The sequence below is a fragment of the Myotis daubentonii genome, chromosome 2, assembly GCF_963259705.1.
Source record: "Myotis daubentonii chromosome 2, mMyoDau2.1, whole genome shotgun sequence".
In the NCBI taxonomy this organism is placed as follows: Eukaryota; Metazoa; Chordata; class Mammalia; order Chiroptera; family Vespertilionidae; genus Myotis; species Myotis daubentonii.
The window spans coordinates 39512526-39539519 of NC_081841.1; the positions used below are offsets into that span (position 1 = coordinate 39512526).

Below are 26994 nucleotides of genomic sequence, written 5' to 3' on the forward strand. Positions count from 1 at the left end.
AGATAAACTTGAAGGCAATATGCAAAAAAAAAAAAAAAAAAAAAGATACATAATCTCCAAACCCTCGTTTTGACACTAATATTTCCCTTTCCCAAAAATAAATAAATAATAAAACCATTAAAAAAAAAAAACACCACTCATATAAATTACTAACAAGTAGCAAATTAGTTCATTTCCTATTGTCTGTCTCTGGTTCCCTTCCTACCCTATTTTAGGCATCTGATAAGGTGTCTAAAAAACTGTTTGCTATAAGATCAGCAGGTTAAAATGTTGATTCTCTTTGCAAACGGTATTCGGTTTGCTGCTCTGGCATGACACCTTTTGAACCCAGATTTTAACTTCTCATACCTGCAGAGACAACAATGGGGAATAAACAGTTAGGTCTCTCTGAGCTCCCTTATCCTAGAAGCTCTAATTTTTAGCCTCTCCTTAAATAAGCAAAGTTACTTTAGATGTTTTACTCCAAAGGAAAAATATATCTAGACATACACACACCCACAAAACTTGGAAGCTCCTGTTAGAAAATATATAAATACTTTGGACAGTATTAATAAAAAATTTAGAGAATAAAATTTACAAAAAGTCATGCCCACCACTAAATCTGAACGTTCTCCTCAATTCTAAGAACATCTTTTAAGGAAGCTTAAAGCTTTTATGTGGCTATGTAAGGAAACCTGGGCAGACTAGAGAAAAACTCAACGGCCCATAATCTCATCACAAAGCAGTGGGGTCAAAAGGTAGAGGTCAGGGAACAGGGTGCAAAATAGTTCCCACACTTGAGAGGAGACTATATCTCATTATTTCAGGAGACATTCAAAAACTATTCAGTTGTGTTTACTAAAATAATACAACCATTGTACACTCTCCTTTATGCCCCAAGGCAAACCTAAATTTTACCCCCAAAAATTTCTTTTTAAGAGCAAATATTTAAGAACTTACTTTCTTTCCCCTACATTTGAAGAAAAAACAAAACAAAACAAAGAGAGACCTATCTCTCTCAGGCACACACACCAATGTTTCTGCTGTTCCTCAAAGCCTGCCTTTCAACAAAATAGACTGATCTATTCAACAGAGTTCAATGGGGCACAGAAATAAATACTAAGTGTGCATACATGTCAACATGCATCTCACATCAAGGCCTCTTCCCCCCAGTGATTCAACAAATTCAGTCTACTGCTTGGCCTTATGGCCACAGTCAAGAAAGCTAAATTCTTACTCCTGCTTAGAGATTTCATTCCAGGGAAGAGTGAAGGCAATTTTGTTAAACTTTCAGTAGGCACAACATTTGTGCAGGGGACTCTATAATGACTCCTCTAGTGGGCAATTAAATCTGTGAGGACTCCACGGTCTAGGACCTTTATATGGATATCTCTGTGCCATTTCTCCTGGTCTAACCATAAAACGCTGTTTGCCAACTAAAGAGAAAATGAACAAATGGGACTACATCAAAATAAAAAGCTTCTGCACAGCAAAAGAAACCATTAACAAAACAACAAGAAAACCCACTGTGTGGGAAAACATATTTGCCAATGTCATATCTGATAAGGGGCCTAATCTCCAAAATTTATAGGGAACTCATACAACTTAACAAAAGGAAGATAAACAATCCAATCAAAAAATGGGCAAAGGATCTAAATAGACACCTTTCAAAAGAGGACATTCAGAAAGCCAAGAGACATATGAAAACATGCTCAAAGTCACTAATTATACGAGAGATGCAAATCAAAACAGCAATGAGGTACCATCTCACACCTGTCAGACTGGCTATCATCAACAAATCAACAAACGACAAGTGCTGGAGAGGATGTGGAGAAAAAGGAACACTCGTGCACTGCTGGTGGGAATGCAGACTGGTGCAGCCACTATGGAAGACAGTATGGAGCTTCCTCAAAAAACTACAAATGGAACTCCCATTTGACCCTGTGATCCCACTTCTAGGAATATATCCCAAGAAACCAGAAACAACAATCAGAAAGGATATATGCACCCATATGTTCGTAGCAGCACAATTCACCATAGCTAAGATCTGGAAACAGCCTAAGTGCCCATCTGTAGATGAATGGATTAGAAAACTGTGGTACATCTACACGATGGAATACTATGCTGCTGTAAAAAAGAAGGAACTCTTACCATTTGCAACGACATGGATGGAACTGGAGAGCATTAGGCTAAGTGAAATAAGCCAGTCAATGAAGGAAAAATACCACATGATCTCACTCATTCATGGATAATAAAGACCATTATAAACTTATGAACAATAATAGATACAGAGGCACAGCTGCCTCAAACAGACTGTCAATCTGCAGCGGGAAGGCCAGGGAGGGTTGGGGGGCAAGAGGGAGGGGGGTATGAGATCAACCGAAGGACTTGTATGCATGCATATAAGCATAACCAATGGACATAAGACACTGGGGGATAGGGGAGGCCAGGGGACTGTCAAGGGCGGGGGGGGGGGGGGGGAAAGGACACATATGTAATACCCTTTGTAATACTTTAAGCAATAAAAATAAATAAATAAAATAAAATAAAACGCTGTTTGCCAAGTAGAAGAGAGGGCAAGAGAGACTGACAAGTCAGGAAAAGCGGATGTTAGAATAACAAGCGTGGTTTTAATGTTTGGTTTTCCACCACCTTCCACCTTCCACGCACCCACCTTTGAACACTCCCCCCACTAGCCTCTTCCACCAGGGACAAGAGTGTTACAAGTGGTTCCCAGTGAATGAGACCTGTCGGCCCCTCACTATGAGGAATACACAAGATTTTACATTCAAGCACATGCAGCTTTCAAGTATTTATTTAAAATCAGACCGTAGCCAGGGCTGCCAATGGAAAAATAAGCACTGCCAGACAGGAGTGAGAACAACTAAACAAAATAACCTATTTTGGCATAATCACCTCAGTGGTACCAACGCTGTGTTTTAATAACCTGTGGAAATCACAGTCATTGTTCTCGTGAACAATGGCACAAAGCAAATGAAGTCAAGTACCACAGCTCATTTCCCTGGAGCCGAGCCACAATATTTTGAAATCCAGACAAAAGTTTATTTATTTAAAAAAAAAAAAAAAGAATACACTTGAGACAGTAGATGGGAAACCTTTTTAAACAATCTGTTATCTTTCTACCCCAGCCATTGAAATTTCCTTAAACTGAAGAGACACGAACCCAGAAAAATCAAACAAAACACTGTGGTCCGGGAAGCTTTAAACCTATTGCCAGTCCTAAATTCCTACTGCTCGCACTGTTCTTATGACAGTCCGTGGCTCATCCTCACGGAATTCCAGTTGATAGGCTGGGACTGATTCCTATGACAGGGAGGACATTCAGTTCGAGATGCTCGGCCCCCTCAAAACAACTCATATCTCATCTGCCTAGAGGGAAACAATCCCTCCTTGCTATTTTAGTCCCAATCTACAGAAAACAAAAAATAAGTGATATAAATTTAATATATTGGGAGAATATTGTCGCTCTAGAGAGGAATGTCCCTGTGTCCTCAAAAGGAAGGAAACTGAAGGGATATTAGAAACAGAACATATGAAACCTGAAAAGCTATGAGAAATAAGACGCTCTTCCCAGTTTCTGCTGGGGATGAAGGGAACTGGAGACTCAATTAAACATTAGAATCTCTTCACTATGAGGTTTTAATAACACTGGAAATTTTTGCCAAAAGATTATTTCTTCTACAGGTTTCCATAGAAAAGAGACGATCAAAAGAGCAGGTAGGAGGTGGCTTCATGAGGACTAAGGTAAAAACAGGGGTGATCTTTGAAAAAGGAATTAGGAAGAAAAAAGTATAAAAGCCTGGTCTGAGCAAACCTGTGTCAGGCTGTACTGAGGAATGAAGACTACCAGAAGCTTAATCTTCGTATCACTTCTACACTAATGTTTCTTCAAACTATAGAGTAATTTTCTGTGCTACTTAAATGACAGTAAAAGTGTGTTGTACTAGGAAAGAGGAAACTAGGCAGGGCAAGAAAACATGGTCTTCAAAGCAGAAACCTGGATTCTCCAGGCACAGGCAGGAGAAAATTACACAAACAAGTGTATTTACATCGCCAGGCCTCTGAGATCTAAAAACAGGCTACTTACAAATACCTTTGCCTTGCCCTAGCTGATGTGGCTCAGTTGGGTGAAGCATAGTCCAGCACATGGAAACGTCGTGAGTTCAATTCCCAGTCACGGCACATACCTAGGTTGTGGGTTCAGTCCAGGCTGGGACATTCACAAGAGGCAACCCATTGATGTTTCTCTCTCACATCAATGTGTCTTTCTCATTCTCTCTCTTTCCCTTTCTCTCTCTCTCTCTCTCTCTGTACCTCGCCCCTTCCTCTCTCTAAAATCAGTGAACGTATATAGGAGTGAGGATAAAAAATAAATAAGAAAAATAAATAGTAAGTTTAAAAAAAATAAAATCTACTTAAAAAATCTTTAAACTGGGTTTCACAATGTAAAACCTAGAGGTCCACACTGTATCTAAGGATTTAGCATGCTCATCCTCACAGCTCTAAAATTCTACCCCATATTTTTATCGCACTCTCTAGTTTACAAGCTCTTGCCAAGACATCGTCACATTTTATAATTGAGAAACAGTATCTAGGAACAGTCTAGATAAGCATTAGTGTTAAAAAAAACAAACACCCCTACCCCCCATGTTATGTCCTCAAATAATGAACAATTTTTTAAAAACAACATGTAGGGTAGGGAAGCATATGGACTACTTTTGCAGTGATATTCCTAATAAAATATGAACATGTGAAAACTACTCATAGCTCATCAGTAACAATAGCTTAGCAATAGCCTTAACAAAACAGACTTCCCATTATGTATGGGCTATCCACAATTACTGGTGTGGTGCATATAATGCCACCTCTTTCTCTTTCATACATATATCCAATATAATAAAGAGTTAATATGCTAATTAGACCAGAGGGCAGAACAACCTTTCAGATGACCTTCCAGAACAACCAGTTGGGGGGGGGGGGGGGCTACTCTTGCATGAATTCCGTGTGTGTGTGTGTGTGTGTGTGTGTGTGTGTGTTTATATCTATACTAGAGGCCTGATGCATGAAATTCGTGCAAGAGTAGGCCTTTGTAGCCCCGGCTGCCTCCTGGCCCTGGCTGCCTTGTGGCCCTGTCCCTGCCCACTGGTCATTCGGAAGGTCATTCTGCTGTCTGGTCTTATTAGTATACTAGGGGCCCGGTGCACGAAATTCGTGCACTGGGTGTGTGTGGGGGGGGGAGTGTCCCTCAGCCCAGCCTGCCCCCTCTCACATACTGGGAGCCCTCAGGCGTTGACCCCCATCACCCTCCAATCGCAGGATCGGCCACTTGCCCAGGCCTGACGCCTCTGGCCTAGGCGTCTGGCCCGGGCAGCGGGGACCTGCAGTGGCAGCGGGGGGCGCTGCGATCGCGCGGGCTCCGCCCCTGCCCCTGCAGGATGCCTCTGGCTGAGGTGTCCGGCCCGGGCAGCAGGGACCCACAGCTGCAGCGGCCCCGCGATTGTGGGCTTCGCTTTAGGCCCAGGCAAGGGACCCCTAGCTCCCGGGACTGCCAGCTTCGACCGTGCCCAGCTCCCATCGCTGGCTCCACCCCTACTTCCTGCTATCACTGGCCAGGGCGGAAAAGGCACCTGATTCTCCGACGATCATGGCTGGGGGGCAGGGCAAAGGTGGCCCCAGGGCCGCCTTTGCCCTGCCCCCCAGCTCTTGGCTCCCCCCTGGGTTTCCAATCATTGTCAGTGGCAGGGGGCTTCTTCCTGCTTTCCCTTTCGCCTCCCTGCATTGTGCCTACATATGCAAATTAGCCGCCATCTTGTTGGCAGTTAACTGCCAATCTTAGTTGGCAGTTAATTTGCATATAGCCCTGATTAGCCAATGAAAAGGGTAGCTCGTACGCCAATTACCATTTTTCTCTTTTATTAGTGTTGATTAGCTCTTCATTATATAGGATATATATATAAAATTGTTTTCAGAGAGAGAAAGGTAGAGAGAGAGATAAAAACATCATCAATGAGAGACAATCATTGATTGGCTGCCTCCTGCATGCCCCTAACTGGGTTATCGAGCCCACAACCCGAGCATGTGTCCTGGCTGGGAATCGAACCATGACCTCCTGGTTCATGGGTCAATGCTCAACCACTGAGCCACACCAGCTGGGCAGCACCTCTTTCTTTTTCAGCCAATAAAAGCACATAGGAACGGGACTGAGGGAGAGTGACATCATTAATGGGAAGATCTTGAATCCATTCCACTTATTTAAAAATGTGTATCATTTACAACCTCAGTATTCAACTATTATTAATAATTACTTGTGACCCAGCTCATAAATGGCAGGCCCACTACTGTGTCACCACCACCCAGCAGTTGAGGACAGCTGGTCCGGAGTGCCTGGAGGCGCAGCAGGGAAGGGCCACTGTGGAGTCTGCTTGGAATGCAGTACCAGCTTTGGCCTTTATTGTCTCTGTGAGTTTGGGCAACACCTAACTGAACCCCAGCCTTCTCATCTTTAAAATGGAGAAAATAAGACCTTCAAATTATTGTAAGGATTAAAGATAATGTTTATAAATCACCAACCACAATCGATGACACAATAAATGTTCGCTACTTACGCAGCTTCATCATAAAAGGGTGATTTCCTGGAGCTACCTCCAACTAAACAGTGCTAATACATAACTTGGAAAGTCATTTAAAGAAAGCATTATTTCAGCCCTAGTCAGTTTGGCTCAGTGGGTAGAGTGTCGCCCTGCGGACTGAAAAGTCCCCGGTTCAATTCCAGCCAAGGGCACATGCCCAGGTTGCGGGCTCGATCCCCAGTAGGGGGCGTGCAGGAGGCAGCTGATCAATGATTCTCTCTCATCATTGATGTTTCTATCTCTCCCTCTCCCTCTCCCTTCCTCTCTGAAATCAATAAAAATAACAGTATTTCAAAAATAGCTTTCTGGCCCTGGCCAGTTTGGCTCAATGGACAGAGCGTCAGACTGCAGACCAAAGGGTCCTGGGTTCGAGTCTAGTCCAGGGCATGTACCTCGGTTGCAGTCTCCTCTCCAGCCCAGGCCCTCTTCAGGGGACAACCTGCAGGAGGCAACCAATTGATGTGTTTCTCTCACACCAATGTTTCTCTCTCTTCCACTCTCTCTAAAATCAATGGGAAAATATCCTCGGGTGATATTTTAAGAAAAATAGCTTTCTGTACCAGTGATGTATACAAGAAAAATAAAAGTATTAATTCAAGAAGTCCATGTGAATTAAAATAGTTACAGTATTAAATTAGGATAGTTAATAAATGTCATGGGTTCTTGGGAAAGGTGCAGGGATGTCTGAGAAAACAAATGTCTCATGTTCTTCTATCCTCTGGGTGTGCTGTCCCAGCAGCATATAAAATACGTCTACTTTTATTCCTAAAATTTTCAGTTCTTATCTCCTGACACTCAGCCAACCATCTTTGCATTTTGTTTGAAAAATAATGTGGAAAAAGGTAGTCTCATACTAAAAATTTTTGGAATCTCTGGCTAAAAGGTCATTAGATGGTGTCATCTTAGAAAGCCAAGCCTAAGGCGGAACAGAACATTACACAAGATACAATGAAGACAACATATAAATGGAAAAACACACATAAAGAATTAAACTTAAAAAAAAAAAAAAAGAATTAAACTTTACAGAAACAAAGAGAACTATACTGGCCAACCATGCCCCAAACGGAGGTAGATGCCCATGAAGATGGAAACTGTGAATGCAATTTCCTCAGATATTCCTCTAAAACCACAAATGAATCTCTGAGTGCTCTTTAACACAAACACTTCCTGAAATTCCATAAACACTACCCACTATTTATGTGCTCATCCCTTGGCACTAGTTTATAAATAAATAAAACATGCTATTTGCTTTAAAAATATCAAAGCTTTGCTGATACCTACATGCTTGCTTGCATAAAGCTGATAAAGAGAAAAAGGTTATTAATTTCATCACAGCTTATTTCAAGAGAGAAGGAATATAGGCTCATAAATATTACAGACAGACTTTTAGTAGCTCACCACAAAGCTGTTATATACCTTTTTAAAATGTTAATCATTCATCCACACTTTTGTTTTTTCATGAATCTCAAGCTTTTCATTTTTAGAGATTAAAAAACCCACACATAAACATAGTAACTTTTATTGTCAATAGCAAAAGGAAAAGTTATATTTTTGTCCATTTCAAATTATCTCATTCATTTAGCCAAACAATCTATTTGAGTCCCTATTATGGGCCAGGCACTATTTGGGTCTTTAAGATGAGACCATCTAATGACCTTTTAGCCAGAGATTCCAAAAATTTTCAGAATGAGACTATCTTTTCCAAATTATTTTTCACTGGGTACAATGTTAAACAAAAGAGACAAAGGTCCTGCCCTTTAGGATCCAACAATCCATTGGGGAAGATTGACATTAAAAAGCAAAAGTAAAGAAATGCATTTATAATATATTGTCAGGTACCAGACCAGTAAGTGCTATGAAGCAGGGTGACTGGCAAGAATGGGGCAGGCAGGGAAAGGAAGGACATTATACAGGATGGTCTGGGAAGGTCACTGAGGAGGATGCAGAGACCTGAATATGGAGAAGACAAACCCGCAAAGATATAGGGCTGCACTGTCCAACGGGGCAGCCAGGAGCCTAGTCGCATGTGGCTACTGAACACCTGAAATGTGGCTAGTCCAAACTGAGATATGCTGGATTTTTAAGATTTAGTAAGAAAAATAAAATGAAGTATCTCATTAATAATTTTTATTGATTAAATGTTGATATAGTATCCTAGATGCATAAATAAATCACTAAAATGAATATCATCTGTTTCTTTTTACCTTTTTAGATGTGGCTACCAGAAAATTTTAAATTGCAAATTTATCTCATATTTTACAGATGCTGGTCTAGGAAAAGAGGATTCCAGGGAGAAAAAAAGAAGACGAACAGGCCATGAGACAGGAAGCAGCCTGATGTGTGTAAGGACCTATAAGAAATCCAACGTAGCTGGAGAGTGATCCGGTCAGAAAAGGTTGGGAAGGTAGGCAGAGACCAGGCCATGAAGAGCTTTGTAAGCCAGGGTGTTAGGCTAAATATTTGTGCATTTGTGCTTCCCTCCCTCCCCCACCCCCAATTCATATGTTGAAACTTAATCCCCAATGTGATGGTATTCAGAGGTGGGGCCTTTGGGTGGCGCCCTCACAAATGGGATTTGCGCCCTTATATAAGAAACCCCAGAGATCACCCTCACTCCTCCCACACAGAAAGGCCATCAATGAACCAGGAAGAGGGCCCTTCCCAGACAACGGATCTGTGGGGACCTTGATCTTAAACTTCCCAGGCTCCAGAACAGTCAGAAATAAATTTCTGTTGTTTATAAGCCACCAATCTATGGTTGGCAGGCAGCCTGAAGAAACAAAGATGCAGAGTAAAGTTTGAATCTTAATCTAAATGCAAAGGAAGCTACTGAAGTATTTTAAGTAGAAAAAAGTTATTCTAAGATCTCATCAACTATTTTGTGGAGGACTGGCAGTATCATCCATACTCCTAGAATATAGACTTCTAGAGATTATTTAATGTGGTAATTTCAAACAGGGGCCCCAGGGGCCCCAAGAGTCAATGTAGGTAATAATTGAAAGTCCATGAACTGATAATAACATTTTTTAAAATGTTTTCATTGATTTTTTGATTTTTTTTTTTTAGAGAGAGGAGGGGAGAGGAATAGAGAGATAGAAACATCACTGATCAGCTGCCTCCTGCACACCCCCTAATGGGGATCGAGCCCGCAACCCGGGCATGTGCCCTGACTGGGAATTAAGCCATGACCTCCTGGTTCATAAGTTGACGTTCAACCACTGAACCACACTGATCTGGTCAAGCTGGTACATTTAGTTTTTTCATTCAAAAACAATTTCAGGCCACTGGAAGAGAGGTGTATGTTTGGAATTCAGTACTCTCATTTAACCCCTTTAGAGACAAGAAAACACTAAGACTCACAGCTGTGCTAAATGCCCAGCCAGGTCTGTGTGTCCAGTTTGGACTACTGTACTCACTGCCCTGCTAGCTATGGTTCCACAAGCAATCATATATTCCCTTTAAAAACTATCAACTTATCTAAGGACACGTAACAAATCATGCTAAGATAGATGAGAAAACCCAGTAAGAAGAACAAAGAGGTTAAAATAAATTGAAAGTGGTATTTGTATTTACTGGTATGTAATAAATGCCTTATATTTATACAGTAATATCTTTATAAATATTCATAAAAACCAAAGTAATGTCGAATACAACTCTTCTAATTTTCTGATGAATAAGTAAAGGGGTGCATGCAAGATATATTATTAGTGCTGGTCTTTTTCTATATATTTTTATTGATTTTAGAGAGAGAGGAAAGGAGAGGTGTGAATGCTACATTCATTTGCGGCTAGGGTTCAGGATCTGGAAAAGGGGCCGTGCACAAACGAATACATTAGACAAGAAATATGAATTTAGAAGGCGGGTGGGGGGGGGCAGGTGGAAAACCTTTCTCTAGTGGAGAGGCTCCCCGAAGCCCTATCCCTGTTAGCTTTTATTCAATTTTAGAATACACATCTTGCCCTCAGTTAGGCAGGCAATCTGGTAGCAGACAGACTCTCTTAAAGGTCAGTAAATATTAGTAAAGATTTACTTTGAGACTATTAGGTCAGGAAATTGCTTGAGCCATCATTATGACAGAACAATCGGTGCATAGCTTTAGCCCTTGCTAAGGCTCAAGGTCCATCAGCCTTCCAAAGTTCCCTGTTGCACTTTCATGATAGTGTTGACAATTGATTGGCTGCTTCCTATATGCCCCCTACTGGGGAGGGAGCCTGGTAACCTAGGCCTGTGCCCTGACCAGGAATCAAACTGGCTACCTTTTAGTGCCTGGGATGATGCCCAACCAACTGAATGTGCACACCAGCCAGGGCCATTAGTGCTGGTCTTAAGAGGAGACAAGTGAGGTCAGGTCATAGTCTCCCTCTTAACTATCTCTCCTGTATAGAGGAGTTGAAAGATAACCTCATTTGATTATAAGGTTATCCAATGTATATTCTTACAGAGGCAGCAACTGTAGCAGTTATGGGCACAATGGATCACAACAAACAATTCGCAGTCCAGGTCTCTCATTTATTATATGAACCTGGGTGAAATACTTAAACTCCCAAGCTTCAGTTTCCTCATCTGTTAAACAAAATAGTGCCACCTCCTATGGGTGTTTTCAAGATTAAATGAGGTAATAACTACCAAGCATTTAGCTCAGTGCTTGGCATGTAGAAAGCACCGAGTAAATGTTAGTTATTTTATTATTGCTATTTCACTGCAGATTCTTACAGATTGGCGACTCACCAATATACCCCACAAATTGGCACACCATAAGCATTCTACACTGAATAATTAATCCTAAGTGTAATGGCTAGTTATAGCTTTACCGAAAACATTAGGTCATTATCCATCAAAAATGTTAAGGATCTGGACATATGGCACTTGTTTCCTAAAGTACCTTATGTAGGAACTGTCTCTATCCTCCAGTAAATTATAAAAGAGGAAAATGTTTTCTTCTGAATAGATCTTCATGGAAATTATGACTACCAATGCAGTGTATTCTAGACATTTATTTTTATTACTCCAAGAGTGTCTGTGACCAGCAGCGGAAATACAGGCAATGTCAGAACAGTCTGCCATCACACCTGAGCAGCAGATATGACTTGCACTCTTCCAGCTTCCTTTCTCTCTCCCCATCCTCTATCTTACCCTTCCTCTATTTTCTCCTCCTCCAAAGACACTGGTCCCCCTCCCCACCACCACCCTTCCCCTCCCTATCATCTCATCTTCTCTGGTCTTTTCTGTATCAACAAATGGAGCAGAGACCTGAGCCCTGGGGTTATCACAGGGAGTTTAGCTGTACTCACTTTGGTCCAATCTTCTATAATAATAAAAGCATAATATGCTAATTTGACCAGATGTCCGACCAAACATACTTCCAGATGAAGCCAGGGCTCCGAGGAAAGTCTGGGTGCCGGGTGCCAGAGGGAAACCAGTGCCAGCAGCTGGGAGAAGGAAGGCCTACTCTTGCAAGAATTTCATGCATTGGGCCTCTAGTTTCACCATAAAGAGTTTTATTCCCAGTGGATTTTAAAAATCAAAAAATCACTAGACCACAGCAACTAGACTTGAATTTTCTTTGGCCTCATTAGAATAGAGGCTGATGTTTGCATTACTCCTCCAAACCCCAATTACTAGGCCAGGCCTTCCAAACTCCCAAACATAATCTATTTGGGCCCAAGGATGTCAACAAAGCTAACAACTGAGGCATTACCTATGGTGGTCAGATCTGGGCCGCTCTTCCCCACCCGGGCCTGTACACCTGGCCATCATTTTTAAAAAACAATCTTGACTATGACATTCAGTCTGGAATAAGGGTAAGCCTGAAATTCTTGCTCAAATCCAAACTCATCTTTTTTCTGAGCTGATATAAAATAACTATGGAGCATAGTGTAGTAGAACAAGTGGGCTCCACTCTGGTGTCTGCTGCTGGTCATGTGATCTCTGAGAAGGCCCTTAACTTCTCAGCCTTGGTTTCTTCAATGCATAATGATACTCCATCAGTGTCAACTACATTGTGTATCTGAATTTAGACCATGGTCTCCACTGTCTCTAAGCTCTTCTGGAAACCACACCCACGATCACCAAAGCTAAAAATAAATAGACAGAGGCACCAAGGAAGAGAGCTAAACAAAGGCCTGTGGCAGGAATCCCACCCACCAGACTTCAATATCCGCAGGACTGAATCCAGGCTACCATGGGAATGCTTTAAGAGTATTTTTGTCACCACACAATTTGTTGACTCATATGTAAAATTTATATTCATTCACTTATTAAACACTGTGTACTATGTATAAGGCACTATGAAAATGAGAGGCAAAGACCCTTTCCTCTTGAAGACTTGCATATTTATGTTACCTAAACAAAAGTCTAATTATATCCATTTTTCCACTGCCTAAAAGATTTGTTGCTGTAAATCAAGCCACGTAAATTCCCATAGTTAGGTCTTAGAGGAGATGAGCCATAAAAGAAAATTTCAGAATGACACCTGCCTTCCTTCACATCAACCAATTCCAACAATATACTCCTATTTACCCTTTCTTCTGTAGGCAGTAAAGAATCAGTGCGAGCCTGGAAAGTGTTGCCAAGTGTTTAGAGTGTGGGCCCCATGTGCGGAAGGGTCGTGAGTTCGATTCCCAGTCATGGGCACATACCTGGGTTGCAGGTTATCTACCAGGAAAATTTCTAGGTCCTCCATTAAAAAATATTTTAATTTACATATTCAAATTATGTTCAGCTGTTAAAAGACCTATTTGAGATTAAAGAAATCTTTTCCATTGTTGGTAAAGCTGGGCTTTATTGGGAGGAATGTCTAAAACACAATTAAAAGTCCTGATAACTTTATTGATCTTAGTCTATTTTAATAGGTCTTAGTCTATTTTATTTTTATTATTATTTCATCATATGGTTTGTGTCCTGAATTTCTTTTTAAATATTTTTATTAATTTTTTTAGAGAGAGGAAGGGAGAGGGAGATAGAGAAACATCAGCTGCCTCTTGCAAGTCTACTACCAGGGCTCAAGCCTGAAACCCAGGCATGTACCCTGACCTGGAATCAAATCCGAAACCTTTCTGTGCATGGAACAGTGACCAACCAACTGAGCCGCATCACCCAGGGCTGTCCTTAATTTCATTTCAATGTCCCACCACCTGAGCAGTATAAATTCTAGCAACATGCATATATTAAGAAAAAGTCCATAAAGCAATTGGTAAAATTTATGTTTAAAAGTAGTTAATTAAGACCTTCTACAGGCAGAGTAACAACTTGCTAAAAAAGAGTCTGATAAAAATAGATCAGTTCCAAAAAAGTAAAATAGAAACTGTCATTAACTCTGAAATTAAAGCAGCAAAACAGAAACAACCTCCTGGCTAATTTGCCTAACTCACTAGCCCTGTTTCCTCATCCCCAGTTGCAGTTCTGTGGAAACAGTCAAGATTGTTAATTGAGAACATGATACTACCTACATTCTCCTGCTTTCCTCTCATCTCACTGGGCACACTTCTTACTCTCCTCAGTAATGTCCCCTCTTCATCCTCCCTGCCTCTAAATGCTGGCTTGTCACCAGAACTCAATCCTTAAGCCTCTTTTCTTTTCTATCTTCTCTCACTCCCTGGGTGATATTACCCAATATCATGGCTTTATATCTAAATACTAGTGGCCCAGTGCACAAAATTTGTGCACGGGACGGGGGGGTGGGGTCCCTCAGTCTGGCCTGCACCCTCCCCAATCTGGGACCCCCTCGGGTGATGTCCGACTGCCAGTTTAGGCTCAATCGCTGTGGGATCGGGCCTAAACTGGCAATTGGACATCCCTCTTGCAATCTGGGACCTCTGGCTCCTAACCGCTCACCTGCCTGCCTACCCATCACCCCTAACCACTCTGCCTGCTGGCCTGCTCATCCCCAACTTCCCCCCCCCCATGGCCTTCTCGCCCCCAACTGTCCCCCCCACCCCCCACCAGCCACATGGCCCCCAACTGCCCTCCCTGGCTGGTCTCCCGGAAGGACTCCTGGTGGAATTAGCATATTACCCTTTTATTAGTATGGATAAATTTAGACCCCTGAAAGATGTCTTTGCCTGCTTGATTATCTCCATTTGAAGGTGCTGTTTCCTCTGCCTATAATGCTGTTTTCCAAGAAAATCCCTGTGGCTTGCTTCCTTGAATCCTTCAGGGTTCTTGTCAAATGCCAAGTTATCGGTAAGGCCTTCTGTACCACCTTATTTAAAATTGCAACCCCACCAACCCCACCATTCTGCTGGCACTAGCCTAGTCTTGTATCTCTGCTTTATTTTTCCTCATAGCAAGCATTAACATCTGGCAAACTATATATTTTCATTATTTTTTACACTAGAATGTAAGCACTATAATGGCAAGGACTTTTGACTGCTTTGTTCACAGCTGTCTCCCATACCTAGGACACACCTAGAAAAAAATCTACACCTAAAGGCTTTCAAAATCCTTTCATTCAACTATTTGTTGATACTGCAATGTAATCAGGCAAAATTGTTACTTCAAAACACCAAGCATTATAAGGAACGGAAATCTTAATCACCCACACTTATGCATAGTGTTGCAAAAGCAAAAGCCAGTTTGTGTCTGAAAATGAATTAAAATTATTTTTTTACTGTTTAATTTTGTGGAAGTCTTAGCACTATGCCTAAAGAGTCCCAAGCCATACCTACAGGTGTTGTTTTAGCTTTACTAGGCATACAGACTTGAGACAGAGGTAGAAAAAAAAATTACAGGCTTTTCCCTTTTATCAGTCACCACTGACAGAAGGCCTCCAGGTGACCTTGTGCCACAAACGTTTAGTATGTTTAGGGAAGAAGGGATTCTAGAAAATAAAATAATCCTTCCACCAATCCCAAAAGAGGAATCTCTCCAAATACCTCTGCAGACATTTTTTTCTAACTTTGTATCCCTGAACAAAGACATTTTTAGTATGTACCTGAAATCTTGAAGAAAAAACATTATTACCTAATTATACATACAGAAAAACTGGTACTCATCCTCTTTTTTAAAAAAAAAAATTAACTAAAACTAAACAAGAGTGTTTGTTGAAAACGTTTTGCTGTGAAAATGACTTTAAAAGATGCTCACTTAGCTAAGACTTGGTTGACGGGTACTGTATCTTAAGGCTGAACAGTTTTGTTTACTATTGTTTATTATTTAGTGTATTATTATTCCTGGCTCCCACCCACCCAAAAAGAAAAACAGAACACACACACACACACACACACACACACACACACAACGCGCGCAACACATTGGAATGCAATATCCAAAGGAAGCTGCTCGAAAGGCTATGACCTAAGTGTTTAACATTGACACAGATAAAGTTCAGGCGGTAGATGTCACTTGTCTCATCCATTAAAAAAAAAAAAAAAAAATCAAGCTTCAGATCCAAGAAAGCAAGCAGAAAGAAAGAGGCGTGAAAAATGAAGTCAGTCGCCTCTCCCCGGCCTTCTCTCGACACTGCGCACCGGTTACCCCCCTCCCCACCCACCCACCCACCCACCATCCATCCTTTAAGGGCGCCTTTTCCCAGCGTCAGTTCCCCAGCTCAGCCCCGCACTGCGCCATCCAATGAGTCAAGAGGCGGCACCGGAGCCCGTTCCAGGGAAACCCAGGCGGCAGCACACGGTGCGCCCGGCACAGGGGGAAACATCCAACTCCTGAAACTCGGGAGCGGGATGCGCAGTGTCAACAGAGCGTCGTGCCGGCCCCGAGCGTTCAAAGGTCCTCGCCAGCTCCGTGACTGCCAAATCGACAGGATTGCAGAAGGTGGCTGGCCGTCATCGCGGAACCGGGAACGTTCTGGGAGGAAGTCCAACCAGCCTCCCGCCGGCGCTCGCCCGGAGCCCAGCCAGCTCCCACGCCCCCTCCCCCAGGGGGCCCGAGCGCCGCGTCACGTGCCGGGGCTGAAACTTCGCGGCCGGGCACCGAGGGTGGGAGGGGGAGACGCGGGATCGCAGCGAGGCCGGGGAGTCGCCGTGCCCGGTGACTCACTGGCCGCCTCCGCTGGCAGCTGCGGGCAAAGGGACCGTCGTGCGGGTATGAGCCGTGCCCTCCCGGCCACCTTCGCCCCGGCCTGGCCCCCACTCCCGTTATTAATCACCCCGCGCCCCGCAGACAAGCCCGCGGGCTCAGGAACGCACCCTGCACGCGAAATAAATAACCATGTCAGTAAATCGCCGCCCGAGCGCCCGTCCGGCCGGGGAGCGGGAGCTGCCGGCATCTGACTTTGTCTGGAGCCCGCACCCCGCCTCCCGCGCGTCCCCCGCGGCGCCGCCACCGCCTGGCCTTACCCGCCAGCTCGTCGGGCTCCAGCCCGCTGTCCGCGTCGATGCCGCACAGCACGAAGTAGTGCGCGAAGCGGCAGGCAGCCGGGGAGGAGCCCGGGCCGGGCGCTGCGCCGCTCCCGCTCATCCCGGCCCCGCTGCGCCCGCCGCCGCTCGTAGGCTCGCTGCCGCTCCGCTGCGGTCTCCGCGCGCCTGTCCTAGGGCGAGACCGGCGCGCCCATGACCGCGCAGCCGCCGCTCGTCACCGCAGCCTCGCTCCTCTCAGGGCGCCGGAGCAGCGCCGGGTCAGTCCCGACGCCGCTGCCGGAGCCGATGCCGGTCCGGGTGGGGGAGGGGCGCGCAGGGGGAGTGTCCGCGGGAGGGGCTCGCTCCGCTGCAGCCGCGCTGGCCCGCCGGGAGCCCGGCGTCTGGCGCCCGTAGGTCAGCTGAGCGGCGCTCCCGCGGTGGGAGCGCGAGGAGGGCGGGCGCCCGGGCCGGCGCGTGGGGTTGGCGGAGGGAGACGGGGGAGGGCGCGCGCGAGGAGCACGCGTTTGGGCCGTGCGCGCACGCGCCCCGCGGGCTCCGGGAAAGCGCAGGGCGCGGGAGGGGTGCGTGCTGCCAGCCGGGCTTGCGGCGCGGGGGGCGACCACACACACACACTAGCGCCTCCTGCGCTCCGCCAACCAACAGCGTAGGTTAGCCCGAGCGCGGGATCCTGCCTTCTCATTTTTTAATGCAGCTTTGGGCAAGGTGAGGAGCCACTCTGAGATCATTGCCCCACAATGGTCTGGACCATCAGCATCTTTGAAACTGTGACATGGGCAGATGCCTATCTCAAGTTAAGATCCTCGTCCTGAATCCCCCCTCACCCTCATTCGCAAGCCATCCTTCCTCAGGGAATTGGTGAAGCTCTGCGGGAGGTTGGGGGGGGGGGGGGGAGCGGACAACTCAATAGCCACAAAGCATTGAGACTTCTCAAAGAACTACAATTGCCAACTTCTCTTCCCCCCGCCCCCCCAATTCCCTAACCTGTCCTGCCATTTTCCAGGTCAGTGTAGAATAGCCTAGGAGCTCCAGTTTCCCTGCTCTGCACTCATTTCATATTATCGGCTCTCACTGCAGGTACAATGGGAGACTGATAAGGCAACAGGAATTCGACCCTGAACTCCGCTCCTCACGCGGCCATGGCTTTCTATCTTGCTCTTTCCTCTGATTATCCATTCTTCAGAAGGAGCTCGTCAACCAGTTCTTACTCTTTAAAAGGTGAAAAACTGAATGGATATCATCTCCACATTGTCACGTCATCTCTTTCAGGATTTGGGTGTAAGGTGGGGTGGGGGTACCATGAACACACAAGCAAACCTTCCAGGGAAGTGGACTGAGAACAAACCTCAATTATTTGACCGAATAATGTTCTTCCTGAAAGATACCATCGTTTACAGTAGCTTCTATCCTCATTTCTCTCTCTTCAATTCGAAATGTAAGAAAAATCAGGAAATCAGGGCGAGCCAGCCTGGCTAATTGACCTTTATCTTCTATTGCACTCTGCCCTTTCCCTTCAAAACACCTGTAATGACTTTTCCTGTGAGTCTTCTTAGCTGGGTTGTAAGCCTCACAGAGCAGGAGTCACGTTCCCTGCTTCCTCATGTTTCTAATAGCTAGCAGAGCCCTGGTCCGACATCGCCCCTCAACTTGTATTTATTGAATGAATGGTAGAAGGGTGGTTATCTAGGTAGTGCCATGCTACTAGGAAAATACACAAACTTTAATATCTGTAACATATTAATGAACACGTGCTAATTGGTTATGCAATTACTGCTTTTCCTCATATAGAGGGCACTAAAATGTATAAAGCAAATTCACTAATAAGAAGGGGAGGGAGTGCCCTGGTCAGGTAGCTCAGTTGGTTAGAGCATTGTCCAGATACACCAAGGTTGCAGGTTTGATCCCTGGTCAGGGCACATAAAAGGATCAACCAATGAATGGATAACTAAATGGAACAACAAAACGATGTTTCTCTCTTCCTTCCTCTCTCTCTAAAATCAGCAAATAAATAAAATAAAAAGAAGAGGAGCCCTAGCTGGTTTTTCTTAGTGGTTAGCATCAGCCCACAGACTGAAGGGTCTCAGGTTCGATTTCTGTCAAGGGCATGTACCTCAGTTGCAGACTCCATCCCCAGCCCTGGCTTGAGGCTCGTACAGGAGGCAACCAATTGATGTGTCTCTCTCACATCAATATTTCTCTCTGTGTGTCTCTCCCCCTCCCTTCCACTCTCTAAAAAAAAAAAAAAATCGAGGAGAAACCAAGATGGCAGCATAGGTTAACGCCGGAGATTGCTGCCTTGAACAACCACTTCAAAAAACAACTAAAAGACAGAACAGACATCATCCAGAACCACAGGAAGGCTGGCTGAGTGGAAATTCTACAACTAGGAGGAAAGAGAATATCATACCCAGACTCAGAGGAGGCGCAGTGCTAAAGTGAAATACTCAGGTGCGGAGTGCACGCGGAGCGGGCTGGCGGCAGAGGGCGCGGTTGTTGTTTTCAATCGGGAGGGAGTTTCAGACTCTGAGCTCCAGATCCAGGCGAGTCTCTAGGGACCCAGACTCAAACGGGAGAAGCGGGACTGTCTGGCTTCGGTCGGAACTCGAAGGCAGCTTTCTCTCCAAGGTTTGCAGCGGTTGCTGGGACTCTGTGAGGCAGAGCCCCTAGGGACGGAACTGAGAGCAGCCATAACTGCTCGCACTGGCCCGCCCTGTATATCCCTGGGGACCCGCCCCTCCCAAGCCCTGCACAGAGCCATTTGCCGGATAGCCTCAGGCAAACCCAAGATTAGCACTGCCCTAGAGATCCAGCACAGAAGCTCTCCCACTGCAGACACAGCGGACTCTCATAGCCAGTTAGCCTGGAGGTCAAATCACCCCCGGTATTGCCGACAACAATCAAGGCTTAACTACAACAAGACTGCGCACAAAGACCACTAGGGGGTGCACCAAGAAAGCATAAAAAATGCGGAGACAAAGAAACAGGACAAAACTGTCAATGGAGGATATTGAGTTCAGAACCACACTTTTAAGGTCTCTTAAGAACTGTCTAGAAGCCGCCGATAAATGTAGTGAGATCCTCAAGAAATCTAATGAGACCCTCGATGTTATGAGAAAGAACCAACTAGAAATTAAGCATACACGGACTGAAATAACGAATACTATACAGACTCCCAACAGCAGACCAGAGGAGCGCAAGAATCAAGGCAAAGATTTGAAATGCGAAGAAGCAAAAAACACCCAACCAGAAAAGCAAAATGAAAAAAGAATCCGAAAATACGAAGATAGTGTAAGGAGCCTCTGGGACAGCTTCAAGCGTACCAACATCCGAATTATAGGGGTGCCAGAAGATGAGAGCAAGATATTGAAAACCTATTTGAAGAAATAATGACAGAAAACTTCCCCCACCTGGTGAAAGAAATAGACTTACAGGTCCAGGAAGTGCAGAGAACCCTAAACAAAAGGAATCCAAAGAGGACCACACCAAGACACATCATAATAAAAAGCCAAGAGCAAAAGACAAAGAGAGAATCATAAAAGCAGCAAGAGAAAGAAACTCAGTTACCTACAAGGGAATACCCATACGACTGTCAGCTGATTTCTCAACAGAAACTTTGCAGGCCAGAAGGGAGTGGCAAGAAATATTCAAAGTGATGAATACCAAGAACCTACAACCAAGATTACTTTATCCAGCAAAGCTATCATTCAGAACGGAAGGTCAGATAAAGAGCTTCACAGATAAGGAAAAGCTAAAGGAGTTCATCACCACCAAACCAGTATTATATGAAATGCTGAAAGGTATCCTTTAAGAAGAGGAAGAAGAAGAAAAAGGTAAAGATACATATTATGAACAACAAACATGCATCTATCAACAAGTGAATCTAAGAATCAAGTGAATAAATAATCTGGTGATTATAATAGAATCAGGGACATAGAAAGGGAATGGACTGACTATTCTTGGGGGTAAAGGGGTGTGGGAGATGTGGGAAGAGACTGGACAAAAATCGTGCACCTATGGATGAGGACAGTGGGTGGGGAGTGAGGGCGGAGGGTGGGGCGGGAACTGGGAGGAGGGGAGTTATGGGGGGAAAAAAGAGGAACAAATGTAATAATCTGAACAATAAAGATTTAATTTTTTTAAAAAAGCAATCAATGAAGGCATAAATAAAAAATCAATGGAAAAAATATCCTCGGGTGAGGATTAACACACACAAAAAAAGGGATTGAAGAAGAAGGGGAGGGAGGTATATGTGTTTCTCCTATTTTTGTTATAGCTTCTTACAGAATGTTTATTAAATTCTAGACTTAATCAAACAAAGAACAACAAAAAAAAACTAATTTGCTGTTTTCACTAGCCAAGAGATATGTTACTTTTTGTTCATTTGAAAAGTAACTGATTTATGAGCTTGAAAGCCCTACATTACTGTTTTTAAGATGATGAACTAGAACGAAGCCCAAACAAACAATGTATTGAAATATGACCTATAAATCTCATTAAAATAGACAAAATCGCCCTAACTGGTTTGGCTCAATGGATAGAGTGTCGGCCTGCGGACTCAATGGTCCCAGGTTCAATTCCAATCAAGGGCATATACCTTCGTTGCGGGCACATCCCCAATGGGGAGTGTGCAGGAGGCAGCTGATCAATGTTTCTCTCTCATCGATATTTCTAACTCTCTATCCCTCTCCCTTCCTCTCTGTAAAAAATCAATAAAATATATATTTTTAAAAATAGACAAAATCTTTCCTAAAGATTTCAAGAAGACAGTCACACATTGCAGGATTTCACACTAATTTGAAAATATCTGCGTACGTTTATAATTATCACTTCAAAATAACACTGTGTAGGTATAATCTGCAGTAAACTGCAATGAACAGTTGAAAGAATAATCAAGATTTAACTACACATCAATGCACACATGTTTTCCTCCAAAATAATGACAGAGATAAATTAGTGTAGTGAACACAAATGACTTGAAATAAATCTCCCGCCAAAACTGGTTTGGCTCAGTGGATAGAGCGTCGGCCTGCGGACTGAAAGGTCCCAGGTTCGATTCCGGTCAAGGGCATGTACCTGGGTTGCGGGCATATCCCCAGTAGGAGATGTGCAGGAGGCAGCTGATCCATGTTTCTCTCTCATCGATGTTTCTAACTCTCTATCTCTCTCCCTTCCTCTCTGTAAAAAATCAATAAAATATATTTTAAAAAAATAAATAAATCTCCCAAAATATTTAAATTGTATTGAGGAGGAGAGAGATCATATCCTGTTCCCACGTTAAGACAACCCTTGTCAACCCCAGTCTTCAGCTCCACCATGCCATCCACACATGCACACAAACAGGAGAAAAGGGGTTGCTAAAATAACTCTTTAGAGCCCCAGACATTCATGGGACCACACTTTCCTTGTAGTCAGCCATCTTAAGCCACCAGATTAGCAGTGCTATCAATTTCTACTCTTCTGTTTCCCGTAGGCAGCGGCTGATGGTAGAGCTCAGCTAGTCCAAGTGTAAGTCATGCCCTCCATCTGCGGTTTTACTGCAGTCCTTCAAGGGTTGCAGATCGCTGCTCAGATGCTTGGAGCGTTGTCTTGCATTCTGCTGTTGCTCCTTGTGCATTTGCTGCCTGAATTGAATTGAGAATTTATTGCAGTGGAGGCAATAATCCCAACTTTAACCTCTAAATAACACAAAACGTGCCAAATAATCACAATTCCAATTGAAGAAAATCTTGAGTGACATTTTCTTCCACCAGGGTTTTAACTTTCTGGGAAAATCTTATCACAATAAAAAGTTATTTGGAAAATCAATAATCATATTCCCTTATCATAGTTTCAGAAAAAGGGTCAGTTTATGCCAAGAAGAGTTTGGTACAAAACAGATGACTCACATTTCACATAAATCTGTTTCTACCTTATACAATAAATCCAACATTATCTCCCCAAAAATCTCCTGTATAAGTCATTGTGTTATGCTTTGAGCACCTGAAACTAATAAGATATGATCCCTCTTCTTCAGGAATTTGTAGTCTAGTAGGAAGGAAAATACTTTTCAGAAATAATTAAAATACCAAAAAGAGATGATAAAAATAAAATGTGGTATATTCCACATGACAAGTTCAGAAAGTGATATGGGATTTAGTGAGCAGAGACATGAAATCTTGTTAAGAAATCCAGTTAAATATTATGAAAGTGCTAATATTTGTGATGGGCCTTTTAAGAGGAGTAAGATTTTGTCAGGTTGATATAGAAAGGAAAACATTCCAGACACAGAAATAACTGGGGTATAAAAAGTGTGTAGAGAACAGTAGTTCAGTTGGAGCCAGATCATGCAAAGCCTTGAGTGCCAGGTAAGTAGGGTTGACTCACTTTCTTATACTCTTACTAGAGGCCCGGTGCACAAAATTCATGTAGTGTGTGTGGGGGGGGGGGGCGGTCCCCTCAGCCCGGCCTGCACCCTCTCGTAATCCAGAACATCCCTCTCACAATCCGGGACTGCTGCCTCCTAACCACTCACCTGCCTGCCTGCCTGATTGCCCCTAACTGCTCACCTGCCTCCTTCATTGCCCCTAACCACTCTGCATGCCTGCCTCATTGCCCCTAACTGCTCTCCCCTAACTGCCTCTGTCTGCCTGCTTCATCACCCCTAACCACTCTGCCTGCCTGCCTGATTGCCCCTAACCACTCGCCTGCCTGCCTGATCGCCTCTAGCCACCTCTGCCTCGGCCCCCACCACCACAGCTTCATCCAGAAGGACATCCAGAATATTGTTCAGCTGTCTGGTCTAATTAGCATATTACCCTTTTATTATTATAGCTACCTACCTTGCTGGTGCCTGGAAAGCGAGTCTTAACTAGCTTTGAGTGTGTTTAACACAGAATACTTGAGATCAGCTAAGCCAGCCCTTCATTTTACAAATAAATATCTAAGTCTCACAGAACTTTGGTGACACACAAGTTATTAGTGAACCAGGAGCAAAGCATAAATGACTGGATAATAGGACATCTTAAAGGCCCTTTTAATTCTAATGTCTATAAACCTATGAAATCTCTTTACTTGGCTTGACTAATCTTTCCTCTATATGCTGCTTATAGCTTCAGAGATTCATTTTGGATTTGATTTTTTTCTTCGTATAATGAAAAAATTTCAAATATAAAAAAGACTAAAATAACAAGCACCTACATACCCATCACCTAATTGTAATATTAACATTTTGCCATTTTTGTTTTATCTATTTGTTTTTTACTTAAGTATTTGAAAGTAAATAAGGCGTAACATTCATCAACATTTTTTAAAACAATGTTTAAAAACTGTCTTAAAAAAAACTTCTTTTTCTCCTATTGGTAGATTGTATTTTGTGTTCAAAACTCTTAATATTACAATGTTTGCAATACACATATCTGACAAGAAATTTTTCTACAGAGTATTTAAAGAACTCTTACAACTCAATAAGACAACCCCATTTTTAAATATTTCAAATATTTTGAACAAACACTTCACAAATGAAAATTTTCAAATGGCCAAGAAGCACAGGAAACGATGCCCAACATCAGTCACTGTCAACAGATAAAGATCAGGGATGACTAAATCACATCAGGGATGACAAAATCACCAAAGGATACCACTTCCTGTGCTCCAGGATGGCTGGAATTTAGACCGACAGTATCAAGTGTTGGGGAAGATGTATATATTGCTAGTTGGAATGCAGTGATACAACTTGGAAAGCAATTTGGTAGTGTCTTATAAAGTTACCGTATGTCCAGGCAAATTCCACTCGTATGCTTTTTCCCAAGAGAAATTGAAACATATGACCATGAAAAGACTTGTTCCCACAAATGTTCATAGCAGTTTTGTTCATAATCCCAAGCCAGAAGTCACCTATGCTAGTTATCAAGTTATTGTCTCGCAGATTCAAATCCACCTTTCTTTGCCCTGCTTTGTGACGCCGGAGCTGGAGCCTGTAAGCATGTCTTCTCTGCCCACTGGCAAAATGTCAGGTCTTGTCAGATTGAGGATCCTGCAGGAACGCTACAAGGTGATATCAGCAGGAAGGCATTTCCCTTCTGGGTTCCAGTCCTCCCATATTTTTACTCAGCCCAGGGACTAACACTTGGTAGCACTCCCCTCCACAGCCCTCACTGGCCAGCTCCAGCCACAGTCTCAGGCCTTGTCCCCCCACCCCCCACCCCCACACCCCCACCCCCCGCCCCAGGCTGCTACCAGAGACCAGCTCCAAGCTGCCCGTATTACCTGGGAACCATGGGCCAACTATGGGCCAGGTCCAGCCTGTATCCTTTGGCAAGTTTCTTCATCACAGACAAGCAGCTGTGCATTCCTGTGGCAGCCACGCTCTTTTCAAAGAGGTCTGCGCCAAAGCCTGTGAGGGGCAGGGCATCCTCCCCTAAGTCCTTGGCTCCTTCAGAGTTCACTCTCCCTCATCCTACTTGCTACTTCTAGGTCCTCTTTTACCCCTTAAGTCATTAACCACCTTTCACTAATTACTGATTCTATTAAATTTTCCTGTTCAAATGAATGGTTTCTGTCTCCTGATATACAACCTAGATGTCCATCCCCAGGCCAACGAATAAATTTTTATGCTTATGCCCTAGAATACTACTCAGCAGTAAAGAAGAATGAACTTCTGATACATTCAACCAGGTGATGACTGTGTCAAAAAATATGCTGAACAAGAAGATGCTGGATGCAAGAGTCCATAGTGTGTTATTCCATTTATGTGAAGTTCCAGAGCAGGCAGAAAGCAGAGCAGTGGCAGCCTGGGGCTGCGGAGGGGTAGGGAATCAACTACGAAAGTGAACTCTCTGGAGTATGAAAAAATGTAATGTCTTAATTATGGTGGTGATATCACAGGTACTCACATTTGTCAAAACCCATTCAATTATGTTCATAGAATGGGTGCATTTTAATATCTGTACATTATAGCTCAATGAAATCTACTTAGAAAGAAAAAAAGCAAAAATTATGTCAATTTTTAATGGCATTTTATGTTTCAAAACTTTATAATTCCTAAAATTCTACTCATTTTGGTTGATTGACAGAATGGATTCAAATTCTTATTTTAAAAAGCTTGTTGCATCTTCATTTTCTCAGCTGGCATGTTTTGAGGCAGTTTGGTCTGCGTGCAAGGTCACACTGCCTGGGTTCAAAGCTCTCTTCTTACCCATAAGACCACCTGCTTAATGTGACTAAGCTCTAAGCTCCTTATTTGTACAATGGGGATCACACTAGGGCAGTGGTCTGCAAACCGCGGCTCTCGAGCCACATGCGGCTCTTTGGCCCCTTGAGTGTGGCTCTTCCACAATATACCACATGCGGGCGTGCACATACAGGGCGATTGAAACTTCGTGGCCCATACACAGAAGTCGGTTTTCGGAAAGGAGATAGATGAAACAAGTATACAAGACGAGTGTGGATGGGAGAGTTGGAAGGGGTCGACCTCAGTGAACGTACCTCAGTCAGATTGAGGACGTTTTTAGCAAAGGCCAGCTTAGGAGTACCCTAATTAAGTTAACAACAATGTACCTACCTATATAGTTTAAGTTTATGAAATTTGGCTCTCAAAAGAAATTTCAATCGTTGTACTTGTTGATATTTGGCTCTGTTGACTAATGAGTTTGCCGACCACTGCACTAGGGTCATTGTGAAGTTCAAAGGAGACAGTACAGATAATGTGCTCAGCATAGCGCCTGGCATACAGCAAGCATAGAATACATGAAAGGTATTGAGCTAACTAGTTTAACATACAAAATCTCATTATTTGACTCTTAGCAGAAATTATGGGATCAGAAAACCAGTGCTTGGATATTACTATAAATATTTGAAATTCTTAATGAAAATTCCAAAAGGTCCATGCTTCTTATGTAGCACCTCAGAATACAGCAGGGCATGGTCAATTATAATCAGACAGGGCCAGTGGGGCTATCAAACCCTAGCCCTGGACCCACTCAATACAGTGTGATAGACTGGGAAGTGGGGGTGAGGATAACCCAGAATGTGTGCTGGTGCCAATAGCAGAGGTTATATTTGGGGGTCAAACTTGGCAT

General features: G+C 43.6%; 1 protein-coding gene and 1 long non-coding RNA gene across 5 annotated transcripts in view; one reads left to right on the plus strand and one right to left on the minus strand.

The window, feature by feature from the left end:
• Nucleotides 1-17313, minus strand: part of DENND5B (DENN domain containing 5B) — a 178238-nt gene extending 160925 nt beyond the window's left edge. For 2 of the 4 annotated variants that reach the window (XM_059682493.1, XM_059682492.1), the window contains exon 1: nucleotides 16922-17180. In XM_059682493.1, the coding sequence (XP_059538476.1) occupies nucleotides 16922-17042 (121 nt within the window). In that variant the 5' untranslated portion in view covers nucleotides 17043-17180. Of the gene's footprint in view, nucleotides 1-16921 lie in introns of all 4 variants that reach the window. The other 2 variants (XM_059682495.1, XM_059682496.1) reach the window with 2 other exon arrangements.
• On the plus strand, nucleotides 17207-18174 carry LOC132227429 (uncharacterized). The gene is made up of 2 exons (XR_009451181.1): nucleotides 17207-17335; nucleotides 18017-18174. It is a non-coding gene; the product is annotated as an uncharacterized LOC132227429 (long non-coding RNA).
• The last annotated feature ends 8820 nt before the right edge of the window (nucleotides 18175-26994 follow it).